The sequence below is a fragment of the Odontesthes bonariensis genome, chromosome 1 (assembly GCF_027942865.1).
Source record: "Odontesthes bonariensis isolate fOdoBon6 chromosome 1, fOdoBon6.hap1, whole genome shotgun sequence".
Taxonomy (NCBI): domain Eukaryota; kingdom Metazoa; phylum Chordata; class Actinopteri; order Atheriniformes; family Atherinopsidae; genus Odontesthes; species Odontesthes bonariensis.
The window spans coordinates 15,321,865-15,337,557 of record NC_134506.1 but is presented as its reverse complement, the minus strand read 5'-3'; the positions used below and the strand labels follow the sequence as shown (position 1 = coordinate 15,337,557).

At 38.6% G+C, this 15,693-nt stretch overlaps 1 protein-coding gene across 1 annotated transcript in view; it reads left to right on the top strand.

Moving 5' to 3' along the window:
* The window catches only part of homer2 (homer scaffold protein 2), a 29,649-nt gene that overhangs the window by 6,542 nt on the left and 7,414 nt on the right, over positions 1-15,693 (top strand). Inside the window, exons 2-5 of the mRNA XM_075480039.1 lie at positions 5,106-5,262; positions 14,266-14,397; positions 14,684-14,776; positions 15,454-15,593. Coding sequence (XP_075336154.1) covers positions 5,106-5,262; positions 14,266-14,397; positions 14,684-14,776; positions 15,454-15,593 — 522 coding nt within the window. The remainder of the gene's footprint in view (positions 1-5,105; positions 5,263-14,265; positions 14,398-14,683; positions 14,777-15,453; positions 15,594-15,693) is intronic.

Here is a 15,693-nt window from a genome sequence, read left to right as displayed (position 1 = left end):
GATGTTTAACTTGTCAAGTCGACCACATAATGCTCACTTTCTGTTGGAAAGTGAAGAATGCAGATTATATATCAAAAGCTGTAGACTGCAGATTTCTGTCAAACAGGCTCGCTCAATTTCTGATATTTAAATAGTTCAGTTTTGCACCAGTTTTCTAAATCCTCTGACAGAGTTTGGTGACTGTGACAGACAGTTTGTTTGTCAAATGTGCCTGAAGTGGATTCCTAAACTCAGGAATCTGGACAAGGCTGTTTTCTCTCATACCAAAAAGAAGCCTCAGTGAAGAGAAAACAAATGCAGTGTCACCACAACTCAGTGTATTAAAATCACCATCCAAAGCCTTACTCGGTAAGAGTTTTTCATTTAAAGGTTGAACTGATACCTTTCCTGACAGTTTAGTCTTCAGTTATATCTACCCGTCAGTGCAGTTCCTGGTTTTTAATGGATTCTTTTTCCAGCACTAAACATGATTACTGGATCATCAGCGTGTATAGGCCCCAGCTAGATGTGGAGGTGTACGTAGGCACAGACGGTGTGCACTTACTCAGACCTGCTCCTCCTTCACAGACTCACTCTTACACCTGTAAATTATTCAAACTCCCAGATGGGGACAGGGAATACCCAACAGCCAGCATGACAAAGAATTCAGCAGTCATGAAAGTCACGAATGTTGCTTTCCTTTTTATCTTGTAAAAAAATCAATCAACCAAATGCTTTTTTTAACTCATAAAAGCAGTTCATTGGATTCCACCAGCAGTTACGTGAGTGCATTCATGTGTTCAGCAGTGGCCTTTCCCCTGTCTTCCCCTACCAGTGTGCGCTGGCCCCAGACACTGCCATAGCAAAGGTCAACGTGTGTGTGTGTGTGTGTGTGTGTGTGTTTTGCATGTGCACCGAGAGAAACAACAGTGATCTGTATAATGGATTTTGTTGTTCCTAAAGCAGATGAAGACTGAGATTAGGCTTAAAGGGGACAGTGAATTTATTTGGCTTTCAATTCTGTGAGAATCATAATCCCAATGGAAGTAAGGGCTTTATTAGCTCATGGATATTTGCAGAGTGCCAGCCTGTCTGTCTGATATAATTTTATTATTCTAGGCAAATCACAGTGCTAAAAAATGTAACATTTGTAATAGCTTCTGTTTACCATGAATGTTTTGCTGTGTCAATCAAAGTGCTGGTGCCCTGCTGGGTGCAGCTCAGCACTCCTCTTCATACTTCACATATTTTGATCAAATCTTTAATGTCATGAAAGTCAATGGCAGGTTGAGAAGAAAATTTGGCTAGAGGAGGGAATTAGAAAGTAGGATCATTTAACATGCTTTAAAGCACAAAAACTGATGCTGTTGGACATTGGTGAGAAAAGCTCACTCCTAAGATCCTGTGTGTAACCATGCATGTGGGAAGACTTGAGGAGAGATAAGAGACTTGTAATTCAGTGGCCTCTAATCGAAAGCATATGGGGCTTTACAAAGAATGGGCCTAAAGACAGAAGGGGGGGGTCTCTATACAATGTACAACTAAATAAAGCTGCACAGGACACTTTGGGCCAGACTGAGTATCACAGGCAAAGTGGCATGTGTTTGCAGATCAGGACTGATGCTGCGGGGAACGTTCATTTCTGAGAACAGCATTCCGGTTTGTGGTGCTCTGCAAACATAGGTACAACCTGCTTATTTCAATAATGACCAAAGCAGTCTACAGTCTACTCGAAGCAGTGCAAATTAGCGAACACGCAGACCTGTTCATAATCAGAAGCCGATAATTTACAGGCGCAGCTTGTTTATTATAGCTAAAAAACAGGCCATTTAAACATGTACTTAATCACCTGTTCAGTTAGAATATCAAAGATTTGCTCAGATCAGAAAAAATGTGTCAGTTCCATTATTATGAATAAGAGCATCACAACACTTAACTCTTCATAAACACTTTCAAATTTGTAAATGCTTATAACCTAAAAACACTTTTTTTTTTTTTTTTAAGAGAATCTTTGCCATTGATATGTTTGCAGAAGCCAGATCGGATTAATGCTTTGTATAGCAGAGATGATCAAACGCTGAGATATTTACCTTTACCTATTACATGTGTTGAAATAGAAACCCTCCTAATAGCAATCATTTGATTTACTTCTGGTAAGCTTTGATGCATAGAGTTCAGCTGAGTTCCATATAAACACATATATTTGCAGTGCTGGTTTTGAAGAAATTCTTAAGTGGAATCAAAAATTATAGTAAAAAATTGGGGATTATATGTCTGCATCACAGGTATAGATGGCAATAGACCCTTCATATGCTATCAATCATTCTATTCCATTTACTTTAAATTGATATGTGAATGAATTGCACTGTGACTTGGCATTAGTTTGCTTTCACTGAAGTGCTCTTCAGATGTTGAACAGTGTGAAAAGACGCCAATCCCACAACTGTCTAACATTGGCCCCGAGAAGTTTTATGTCATGATTTCTTCCTTAAACTAACAATCTGAGAATCAAAGCCACTTCATGCAGCTGATGATCATTTACAGATTTATCCTGAGGCTCTCTTGTGATTCAGGACCTAATGATTGTTGTCACTTGCCACTTTTTTTTTTTTTTTTTGATCCAACCCAGTGCAGTGCAACAAATGCCTCCGAGGAAAGATTTGTTAAATGTTATTCTCATATGAACCATTCCTTTAATCTCACACCTCTCTGTTCTGACAGCACTTTTTATCCGTGCGTGGATAGTGCCTGTTTGGAACATTAATAAACACTTTTGTCATCACATGTGGTTGGATAACCCTTGTGAGATGACTGTAAAGGATATAAAAAAACATAATAGTTATGTTGGTGAAAAAAAGACTTGTAGGACAAACCAGTAAAATGTTAAGCAGAACTGCAATAGACCAAAAATAATCTTTAGTGATTAAACATTTCCAACTATTTTATCAAGAGAAGTGTAGCCATGGGGACATAGTATAACCTATTTGTGCAGAGAAATGCCTTTACAGCAAATTTCCAACAGGATTACCACTTCCTGCCTGTCTAGCCCAAATCCTTCATTCCTATCCATTGAGTTCTTTAGGGGTCTGGTGATGCTTCTCTACTTAAACACAAACCCTTTACTCAGTTTTTTTAAATGAGAGCTTCCAATGAACAATTTAAATCTTCTAGGTCCATTATGGAGAGCTCCAACTAGTTTCCACTTTCAGCACTGGTGCTCTTTCATTGTTGGACGCAGTGTTGTGTACTGCAAAACATGAATGTATTCTGCGCAGATGTTTCTTATTTTTTATTTTCATTGTCTTCTAAAACCACAAGCTGCACTGTCAGTGGGAAGCAATATGTCTCCTGATGACTGATGAAAAGAGAAAAGTACATGTATATGGAATTCTTTATCTGTATTTAACATTATTATTATTATTATTGTCATTGTTATCATAATTATCTTTATTGAAAGCACAATAATGGCACATTAGCTGACCAAATCCCACGCCGGTTGAGGAAAGTGTATGTTGGATGTATATAGCTCTATTTTTTTTTTATTTTTTTTTGCTTTAAATACAAAATATAGAAATAAGAAAAGAGGTCTTTTATCTTTCAGCCCCTCATGCCTGAGTTAGCCGTGGCATTTGTGTCTAGGGGTGGGTGTGCACAAGTGAAGGAGAGGGAGGATGATCTGTGCCTGCAGAGAGATTTCTTTGGATGTCATAAAAGAGGGAAAAAATCTCTGTTTTTAGTCTGCAGTCATTTGAGTTCAACAGGCAGTCTGATCCTGCCCTTCATCCTCCTGCTGCTGCTCTTCTGAATCAAAAGGTTAGCAAACGGCTGAGGGGGAGATTACTTAACCTTCTCAAACAAAGGTGGTATGATATGCAGCCGTTTCCATGTCAATATTGAGTTGGGCCATGATTACTAATTTATTTTCAATTTTAGGTTATGCAGATTTCCACTTACAATAATTTTAAGTTGTTTATTTATTATAAGAAGGATTTCTTAGATATGTAAATGTATTCAGATAAACTGACCAGATGAAGCATGGCATATCTAGAAGGACAAAAAGCTAAACCCGAGTCATCTTGTAAATTCAGAGAAGTTCTGGAGAGCTTTCATCAACATATCATTCCAATGTTTGAATATCCTCAGTTTGATTGCATTTAATGGGAAGAAAAGCATTGTAAAGTAATTATTTCCAGTAAAGCTGAGTGATGTGGTGAAAATGAATTGCATGATATTTATGTCTCCCCCCCCCCCCCCCCCCCCCCCCGTGTATCCGTGTATAGATGTATAATGATAAATGGTGCATACAGAAGGAAGTGAAATAATACATTCAAAGTTCCTTTCAACACATTGTTCCACTGTTATGTGTGAAAATGTAATCTATGCTGGCATTGTTGCAGTACCTGGGTAAATTCTATAGGTTTTTACCACATCATCAGTTGTTTTAGGGAAACCCCTCCTCTTTAAATGGATGGCAGAAAGCTTAAAACCTACATACCTCTTAGTAGCCACCAGGGCTGACTGCTGTAAGCAGAAATCCAACTGCATTGATATCTTGAGAAAATTACTCGACTTTTTGCTTGATCTGTTATCTCGGTAAATGAGTTTATAGTCTTAGTTGCGTTTTTCCGTCTGTTGGAAAACGATACGAGCAAGATGTCAGCGGACTGAAAATATTATGTTGTTTCCACAACAGTAACTCATTTGTTTGACTGTAAGCACAAATAGATAATTGTCTGGAATGTATTTATTGTATCTGAGAAATCTTGCATTAGTGAAGAGATGCAAGTACACATTTTCACATGTACACCAACAGATCTGTTCCTGGCACCTATGAGAGGGAAGGGGGTGTTTACGTGCTAATGACTTTGGATTTCTTTGAGGCTTTAGAGTTTGTGTTAAATTATCACCTGCCTGTCCATGCTCAGGCTCTCAAGGCTCAGCATCTCTGGAGATGAGGTACACTGTGACACAGAGATAATATGAGCTCAGTTCCCACTTTTATTCTACATTTGGCTAAAAGTTGTGAGATATGGCTTATTTATTACTGTACGTTATCTGTAGTCACACTGACTTATCTCAGTAACCCCCTCTAATGTTGTCCCTCTGTTCTGTCCTCTGTTCTCCAGGGAGCAGCCGATCTACACCACCAGGGCCCATGTCTTCCAAATTGATCCAACCACGAAGAAGAACTGGGTTCCTGCCAGCAAACAGGCTGTCACAGTCTCCTATTTTTACGACAGCACACGCAACAGCTACCGCATTATCAGCGTGGATGGATCCAAGGTACGTTTGTGAGCCTGTGTGTAACGATTTAAGGAAGAGATGGTGGCAAATATTTAACTGCTCTCGGGAGAGAAGGAGGAGGTGAAACTCCCTAAGTTGGAGTGAAATTTGGGACTTGAGTGAGACATGAATATTAAATTTGCTGCTCTTACAAACGCTATAAGCCATGGGACAATTTCAGACATTTTGCACAATATTTGTACCAATTCAGGCATAAAGTATTATTAAAAAAAGAAAAATGACAAAAAAAACTTTCTAAACCCTGAGGTTTTGTTTTCTCTGCATCTGAAGAAACAAGACAATGGAATTAAAAACAGATTAATCATCAGCTTTTATTTGAAATGATCTACTGTACGCCTATTTTTATCTGCCACCGAGATAAACATGGTTAATTTGTCTGAAAATGAGCAAAGAAAGCTTTGCCTGCACCTGTCGCTTAAAGTTGCATCACAACTAGTTAAGTGCCCCAATTTAATATTCATAAGGCCCTAAGTAACCATTTAATAAATGTCATTTGACATAATGTAGATGGCAGTCACAAATGGTTAATTTATTGGTTAACAGCCCTATATACTGTTGTAGGCACCCATGATTATGATACACAAATAAAAAGGCACTATTGTGAAATGCTGTCGTATTGATATAAAATATGTGTAAAAGTGGAGACTGCACACAGATTTTAGCCTTTCTGATGCCGACTAACGGTTCAGCCAACTCATGCAATCAAATCACTGCCAGGTAATAAAATATAAACTTTGTATGCTTAGATGCTGCATGAAGGACTTCTGATAAAGGATCAACAGATAATTACAATGGTCTTAAATAATACATGATAGTGACACAATAGATTACACAAGACGGATTAGATTTCAAGAATATCTTATACAGAATTAATATCTTTGCTTTCAATAAATAAGATGCTGTCTTCAAATGTATAATTGGTGTATTTGTTATTCAGTTTTATTAATTCATTGATTTTTGCTTGGTATATTGAAGATATTAAATCGGGGTAAAGTAACATTGAAGTGGAACTTACAGCGGATGAGTTTTGCACATTTTACTCTTAGGTCCAATCCAGATGTTTGTCAAATATTTCTATACTGTTTGGAAAAAATAATCAACAAACCTCTGCTCAACTTATTTCTCTTCTCTCAACTTTCCCGCTTCTGTATTTGTCAAGTATCAGAATTGCAGCATGCTAAAATTGTTGCAGTGATGATGATCCTTTAGCTTTAAAAGTGATTTATAGCTTAAAAGTGTTAAACAAAGGAAACACCCAAAAGTTGGAGTTGGGAGTGTATACAACCCTCATCATAAAACTCAATTCTCTGTAATTTACAGTAACAAAAAAGACCCCCCCCCCCAAAAAAAAAAAAAAACACGCCAACTTAAAATAGTAGCGAGACCAAGTTAGCCGTTTTTCTTTTCCCTGACATATGCCCTCGCACCGCATGTTGACTCGATTTAAGTTTCTTTTTGAATTCTGTTCCACCCAAGTGTTGTTATCAAGCAGTTGTTTCATGATTGTATGTGCTCATTTGTGCAAAAAATATGTGCTCATGCAATCATCAGGAGTTTAGGAGTAATAAAAACTGATTATCCGAAATAGTTTTGATCTGTCAATGCTAGAGCATGCTTCTGACATTTAATCACTCATGTGTTGAGAAATGCCACACAAGTTTTCCTATGTCACATATTAACACGCTTTTCCTTGGCTAAGAGAAGGAGTGTTACCATGGCGATCAGCCCTGTCTGTCTAAACTGGAGGAGCATTATGACAGCAATATCCCTCTGCTGACATTGTAGAGCAATCACCTCTTGCACAATCTTAACTCGTGCAGTTTACCTGCAGAGCCAAGCAGAGGAGAGTTTAAATCGGCAACCAAACAGTTGCCTGTTGGGTCTCATTTCAGTGTAGTATTATCTGAATATAATGCACAGAAAGCACTTTCTCCTGTTTTCTGAAAGCAAGAAATAGATGCAAACTGAATGTTCAGTTTGTGCATGTGTATACTTTATAATCTGCATGGTATAATATGATAAATTTCTCCCCTTTGCCTTCTGTCTCAAATATTAAGAGCATTGTTTTCCTCTGCAGGTTAAGGCTTTCTTTGCTTTTGTTCAGGAAAATTGATGCCTAATTACAGAAAAGCATTGGTCAGCTGAGCTGTGTTGGCTTTTTTGCACTCGTCCCACTGTGAGAGATGCAAACTGATTGGTTATGTAATCAAGGAGCCCGTATGAAGTGTTGTAAGGATTGACAATAGCTTGGTGAGAAATTTAGAAACTACATCTACAACTTCATGTTCTTTATATAAAAAAAAAAGTAATCTTTTTGGCTAAATTCATTGTCCCCTTTTTTTTTGTTTCATTGTATCCTTTATATTCATACATAAAAATATACATCAACTTTTGTCCTCTCCCAGCCTCTCCACTCTCCCGTCACCTGAACAGAACAGCATGTGTCATAAAATCTCTGCAGGATACAGCTATATGTCAGGTGTGAGGATAAGAATATATGAAGTCTGTGAAATGGTTATTTCAGGTCAGAGACTGCTGCTACCAAAACAAATTTTAACTTTATTTCCAGGTAATTTAAATAAATTGGAGCTTTATGAGCAAAGCAGAGAAACGTTAAGTGTTAGATATATTTTCTAGTTTGTACATTAGCTGCAAGGGAGACAAATCTGTCTAGATAGAATAATAATCTGTTCCGCTGTACAAACCGTGGGAGGCCGTCAGCTTATATTCGCCCTTTCACAATGTTCGGGCAACTCTTTGACGATGATATGGCAAGTAGAGGAGCATATCAGTACTTTTTACCGGCCCTCTGTTGGAATAGTATCTCTTACACAGGGAAGTACCAAATGTTGTGCCAATTCAACGCAAAGAGTTTTCTTGCCATATTTAATTAATTATTCCATGTGTGGTAACTGTATGAACTAACATTTAAGCTTTTATTTTATACTTAAGCTTTTTGCTTTGACTTATCTGCCATGTTTTTGTCACATGTCTGACAAGAATCAGAATTCAAATTCCTCCAAGCAAACTTGTTAACTGAACTGCGTGCCCCAGGTCGTAGGGAACATTATGTTGGCATTTTCAGACGGGTGTTCATCTGTTGAATTTCCACTGGGTGTGTTTCTTGGTCAGTATTTCACATGTTACTTCATAAAGTGAGTGATTGAAATTGAGCTGAATTGGGCATTTTGTTGTTTGCCCAGCTGTCATGACAGAGAATGCACACTGCTGCTATAAGTCCCAAAACAATTATCCAATAGGATTATGGTGCAATCACACCGTCCCTGCCATGAGCTGATATGTAGCACAATCATCAGCAAAGTCTGTATTGTAAACAGCATTGCATATCATTGACTTTACTTTCAGAAACCTAAACTAGGCCAGCAAATTAACAAAGAATGAGGCTTGAGCCTGGAACGCAGAGCCATAATTCTATGCTCAGAGGCTGATTTCCCTGTACATTGTATTTATTGTGACATTTTGTAAATATATCTTCTAAGGCTTTAGTTCTTCAAATATCCACATTGATGTATGCAGTTCTCTGCAGGGAAAGAATGTAGATAATGCAGGTAATGCAGAAGAACGGATGTGCACACATTCCAAAGATGATTAGCTGATTTATCTCCCTGTCAGGATAGCATCTTCAACCAGAAAACGGCATTTACTTTCACCCATTGAGATTTGATAAAACATATGAGTGTACCTGTGCTCTTGTTAGGTCTTAATGAGTTGAGATTTTGAACCCACCTCTGACTGTAACTAAATATATACCCCCTGCCTACCTCTGGAAACCGAGCCTGCGTCATTGCCACCACACAGCAATGTGTGTTTCCAGTCCTTAGTATACGAGATGAGAGGAGTTGGAAGACATATTGAACTTTTTCTCTTTTTTTTTCTTCAATATCACACCTTTTGCCTCATGAGCGATCACAATTTGTGGTCACACTGACTGTCATCTTGTCTTTCTTTGGCCGTCTATGAATTACAACACTGCTGCCAGTTCCTCTTGTACATCATTGAGACTGTCCTTGCTGCCAGTTTGTCAGTTATTTTGATAGACATCCTTCAGGAGTTGAAATTGAAAATGTTTAAAAGTTCAGAATAACTTGTTACTCCAGGGTGGCACAAAATCTATCATCCTTAAAAAGATGTCTACTAAACTATGCTGCATTGCAGATGTAAATTTTCCAAGCATGCAAAAAATCTTCTTGTATGTTGTGCTTTGCAACTGATTAGTTTTTTCCCTGCCACATTCTCCTTTTCCATGTTCTTCATCTTCAGTCTTATTTACTTTACATATTCGGTGTACTCCGCAGACACATGATCAGCTGACGAAGCTTTTCCCTATACCCTCTTGGGTTTTTGAGTTTCTAATTGACCTTTGGGCCATTAGCCAGCAGAGCTCCACTCTGCGCCCCATGTGCCACCTGATCTGCAGCCCAGCTTGCCATCCGCACAGCTGCTAGCGTCACTTGGCTCTCCCACTGTCGCACCCTCCCACTCTCATTCGCTTGCTCACTGAGTCTTGCCTTCCTACATGCCAACATACAGTCACAAGGCCCACAAAGACTCGGGTAAACTGGTAGTCCCGCATAATAACTTGCAGATCATTTGTTGAAATTTGGCATCTTTGCACACAATGTTTGTACATTTATGATTTATGGTTCCAATCTTGTTTCTATAGGTTTTAAAACCCAAGGGTAGCTGTAGATTTGTTTGTGAATGGGTTGGTGTGTCCAAACTTTTGACTGGTACGGTATAATCAGCCACAACATTAAAATCACCTGCTTGTTATTACGTAGGTTTCACTCAGGCCCCCAAAACAGCTCAGCCTGCCAAAGCCTCAAGACCTCTGTAATGTCCTGTGATATTGGACACCAAGATGATAGCTGCAGATTCGTTAAGTCAGTGAAGCTGTGAGGAATGGCCCTTGATGAATGCTCCGTTGGACCAGGACCGGGGTGATTTAGAGGTCAAGTCGGGGGCTAGAACTCTACGTCACGTTTCTCAAACTGTTTTCCAGTGCGATGAAGCTCGTTATCCTGCTGAATAAGACAACGTTACTTAGATCAGCTCACCTCTTTCCACAGGTGCACTATTCAGTTGTGGGAGTCATGCCCTTAGTCCTAAGACCAAAAAAGTGGACCATATCAGTCCAGCTCTGAGGTCTTTACACTGGCTGCCCGTCCATCAGAGGATAGACTTTAAAGTTCTGATGCTGGTATATAAAGCTCTGAATGGTCTAGGACCAAAATACATCAGTGACCTCCTGACCCAGTATGAACCTTCCAGACCCTCAGGTCATCTGGATCCGGTCTTTTATCAGTTCCCAGAGTCAGAACCAGACATGGAGAAGCTGCTGTACATGTTATGCTCCACATGTCTGGAACAAACTCCCAGAAAGCCTCAGATCAGCTGAAACACTCAAGCCTGGTTTATAGTCGGTAACGCAAGACGCAAAGCAAGACGCAAGAAGAAACGCAAGCCCTTGCGCGGTTGCAAGCCCCCCATTGCGAGCTTGCGTGTGTCACCTCAATTTTCTAAACTTCACGCAAGAAAAGACGCAAGCCTACTACTTGAAAACGACATACTCATCGATCAAACAGTAAGCAGAGCGTTTACACACAGTGCACTTCACTCCTGCCCGAGCCGAAATCAGCCGGCCTGAAAAGCTGATTTCCCTTAAGCTATAGGCTAAACTCTGTAAATATATAACTTTAGCAACATTTGAAACATTTTCAGGCGAGAAAGTAGTCGTTTAGACCCCCAAGGTGTTGAAAATCTGACAAAATACCGGCTATTTACAAGAAGAAGAAGCATGAATCACTCGAAGAGGTCCTGGCGGTGAATTTCCTTTCATCATAGTAGGCTTGTCATTGAAAAAACCCGCTACTTCACCTACTGTCCTGGCGGTGAATCGCCATGCAGCACACGCAAGCGCCGGCAAAGCTAAATGAAGTATAAACGTCTCGAGCCATTAACATACGCGCAAGAAGAAAGCGCAAGGGCAGTTAAAAGAAGTATAACTCAGCCTTCAGTGTATTTAAGTCCAGGTTGAAGACACACCTACTTTCAGCTGTGTTTGAATGAAGCTCAAAACTTAATCACATTTTAACTACTGATTTTATCTGATTATATCTATTGTTCTTAATTTTTTTCTTTTTTGTTTAAAATTTAAATCATGCTTTTTATTTCTACTGTTTTAATGTCTCTGTAAAGCACTTTTAATCGCCCTGTAGTTGAATTGTGTTATACAAATAAACTTGCCTTGCCTTCCAGAGTTTTCAACAGTGGACAAGAATCAGTATTGGCACTCTAACAGATTTGTCTGATATAGATCAATACACAATGAGATGAAATGCACTGTTTTGGTGATTTCCATTTTACCAAAATTATTTTAAGCAATTTGTGATATTATTGATTTAACTCACTTGTTTTTCTTTGTTTGGTTAAAATGTCAGAGAATACAAGACAAACTAAAGCTTTTAGGTCTTTAGAGTGCAGTTTCAGTGATGTAAAGTCGACCATGTTGGGTTTTTTTTTGTATTCTTTTACGCTTCACAGATGGAGGCCCTGAGGTTCAGTTACATATTTTAGATTTAATTATGAACAGTCTTAGACTTGCACAATTCATTTTATAACTATCTGAACTGCAACTGTAGATGTTCTAATGATCTAACGAAAGGGTCAGAGGTATCAGCTCAGTAAGTTGTTCAGGGATCAGTTGGATATAAATCAATCAGTTTTAAGGTACAGTATGTTGTATTGAAGGATCTAAGAGGGGTTTGTTGCAAACAAAATGTGTGAAAAAGAAGAAAATTGGAATTCTTGACATTGTGGATCAAAGTGTGGATCGTTTTCAGGGTCGGCTTTCTTAAAAATGAAAACAAAAAACCAAAACATTTTGGGTACTTATTTCTTAACTTGTCATGTTCTAGTGGTTAAGCAGTTGGTGTTCTTCATCTCATCCGTTTACCTAATTCTTTTGTTTTTTTCCCCCCTTTTTTTCATCCTGCAGCTCCGGCCCAGTTTTTCCTCAATGATCATTAAAGTTTCATCTTCTCTTAACACCGACGCAATGAGCTCTGTTAAATATTCACTCGGCTGCTTCAGATAACATGCATGAGTGTTGCTCAGGCTTCACCCAGGTTTCTCTTTGGGGTAAATTGGGTCACCTTTGTTTTGGTGAGTTTAAAATCTGATTAGTGGCAGCTTGATAAATGGCAGCTATCTTTATAAACCCTTAAATTAGAAGTTGAATTGTTATGTTTACACAATATGAGGCTGAAAAAGATCTTTGAGTGTGTGTGTGCCATGGTCTCTCTGTTCGAGAGCCATTAGCATGGTTCTAAATTGTACGCACGTCTAAAATTTTGTTGATTGCGTGCTAATGTTCACCATCTTGTTTTTAAGATCTCCATGTCCAGTAATGATTCAGCGAAAAATGTTTTTTACACCTCAGCTGCTGAAAAGAGGGAGACGATGGAGGCGTAGAAAAGGACACGAGTCTGTCTGCAGTTTGAGTTCTCGAATCCTGTGTTCAGAACCATGTTGCTATGAAACAAGGCCTGAACTGTGATTAAACTGTCTTCTATTGTTTCCTAGTTGTTGGCAAAATTAGCATGTACTGCTTTTAAGTTCTGTCTACATAGGATGATTGGATTTAAGTCTGCAGTGGTCATTTACAGCTGCTTGTATTTAAATGCAGCTCCATTTTTTTCCATACATGATAAGACGTGTCTATGGTTACAGTGATGCAGCAAATTAAAAGATCAGCTGTATATTTCAGTTCAGTCTGGTCAGCTGAAATAACATTTGAATCATCTACCAGTTTCTGCTGTCCCTACATCACACAGTACCTTCAATTTTAGACTGCAGCAGATGTTAGTTTGTACATGATTTGCTGCATAGGCGCAATGGGCGAATGTGTATTGAAGCAACTATAGACTGTAATTTGACTGCTTGATGGTCTGCTATTAGTGGGTCAGAAGTCATCACTGTGTACTGTTTGTGTCTTTAATTTTTTCTTTGTTGCTTAACAATTTTTTTTTTTTTTTTTTTTTTTTTAATGACTTTTGCAGTATTTTAGCCACTTTCCTAGTGTTGAGACTAGATTTCTGTTTTACCTCAAACTACAGACTACGCATAGAATTATGTTTATGTGTTTGCCAGATGCTTTTATCCAAAGCGACTTACAAATGAGGATATAACATTACAGCTAACATCAAAGCTAATAATAAGTTACATAGAAGGAAACCACTAGTCAGGCTCTGTCAGAGGTGACAGTGCAGAGATAAGAGTGCAGGAATAGAGGGAAGTGCAGAAAGAGAGAGTGCTGCAGGGGGGTTAGGGTAGGATTAATTTAATTAATTGATTTTCATCGTAGAAAGGCCCCCTAAACTTTTTATTAGTTGGCTTATTTTTAGAGATAATAAATAACTCTTTATTCTGGTTTGAGTGGAGCTACAACCCCCAAGAAAAAAGTTGGGCTTTGTGAAAAACTAAAGGGGAAAAAACACAAACAAAACAATATAGTGATCTCTGTTATATCTTGACTTTTCTTTACTTTGAAAATGTAGTGCTTTAAGAATAAATGACAACTTTACAAAGTAGGGAAAACTTAAGCATCACGACTTTTATGTTTTGTGGGCATGAAATGCAAAGATGTGTGTATATTACATGATACGTGCATGTTTTTTTTTTGTTTTTTTTTGCATTTTCCATACACCCCAATTTTTTTTATGATTTGGGATTTATAAAGATAGTTGGTTGTTCTTTGATAATTTAATAGGATTGTTTAATTTGTGAATGCAGCAGCTGCAAATCGTTACATTTCTGGTTTGAATATGTCTGTTTTTAAAATGCAGCAGCACACTTCTGCCAGTCAGACGTACCCGAGGACTACGCTTTAAGTTTATCCAATGACTCTGTAGTGGACTACCATTAGGCCTAGAAAATTAACGAGCTGTTTTATTCACCCAGGTGATCATCAACAGCACAGTCACACCCAACATGACATTCACCAAAACATCGCAGAAGTTCGGTCAATGGGCAGACAGCAGAGCCAACACAGTGTTTGGACTGGGCTTTGCTTCGGAGCAGCAACTGTCAAAGGTGAGCTTAAACATTTCTGTGACAACACACCAAGTCACAAAGGCCCTCTTATAGTTCAGAGATGCTAATTTGTGTAGCTGTCCTAAGACACAAGTCTGCATTGCACAACTATTGCTTAACCATCAGATACAGGATTGTAGCAGTAAAACATTTAAAGATAAATTAATTCTTTAAATTCACAGTTGTTAGTAATTAGCTCAAAAACCTTATACACTGAACCACACTGTTTATAGTGTCAGCTTGCACTGCCTCAAATAATCAGTTTTTTTTTTCCCCATGTATTTAGTTTGCTGAAAAGTTCCAGGAAGTCAAAGATGCAGCCAAGCTAGCAAGGGATAAATCTCAAGAGAAGGGGGAAACGTTGAGTAATCACTCCCAGGTAAAGTTTATCTCTCTGCTGTCCCTCGAAAGTCATTGAAAAAAAAAATATATATCACTTTAATTTAGCACACTGTATATCACTAAACCATGCAGTACAGAATGTCTTTAGAAAACTTTTAGAATGTCAGCATATTAACCACTCATGCTGCTTTCGAATCTTCATGAAGGATGGGTCAAAGTTAATTTGAAGCCGCTTATTAAGAGGATAAGGAAGCTGGTGACTTTGAGGCATGACTACAAAGTTTGTCAGTTCTACACTAAAAACTTCAACCCGTTAATTGTGTCGTTGATTAGATTTACATCCAGCTGTCATCAGTTCCCTCCTGCCAGGCCAGCTTTCTGCTTGCCGTGACTCAAGATGGTGGGAATAAAAATCAGCCTTGGCACACACAAAGTATCTCAGCCATATAACATGATAAATAGTGGCAGTAGTTTTTCCTCACCCCTGTGCTGTCATGGCCGACACATTCAGGTGTTTGCAGAGTTCTGCTGAAAGAAGCTCTAGGCTCTTTTTCACTGAGAGATCAGAATTTGAGGCTTATTTCTCTTTTTTTTTTTTTTTTTAAACATTTTTTTTTTCTTTTTATCCATGAGACTTGTAGAAAGCTGTAAGTAAACTGCTTACATACTTGAAATCTGTCCCTAAAACACAAGTTTGCCTCTGTCCCCTACCAGGAGTCTGGACGTGACACACCTTCAACCAACCAAGCGTCAAGCATTAACGGAACAGATGATGAGAAAATCTTTCATGTCGCTCCAGAGGCTGCTTTGCTGAAGACGGAGAATGAACATCTCAAGAGTGCAGTAGAGCAGAGGTAAGGTGTCATTTCATGGGAACATCTGGAGAACCTTTTTATGGTAACATACACGTGTTCCCAATGGGTTTCGCCCCTCATGAGTTGATCAACTTTTCTA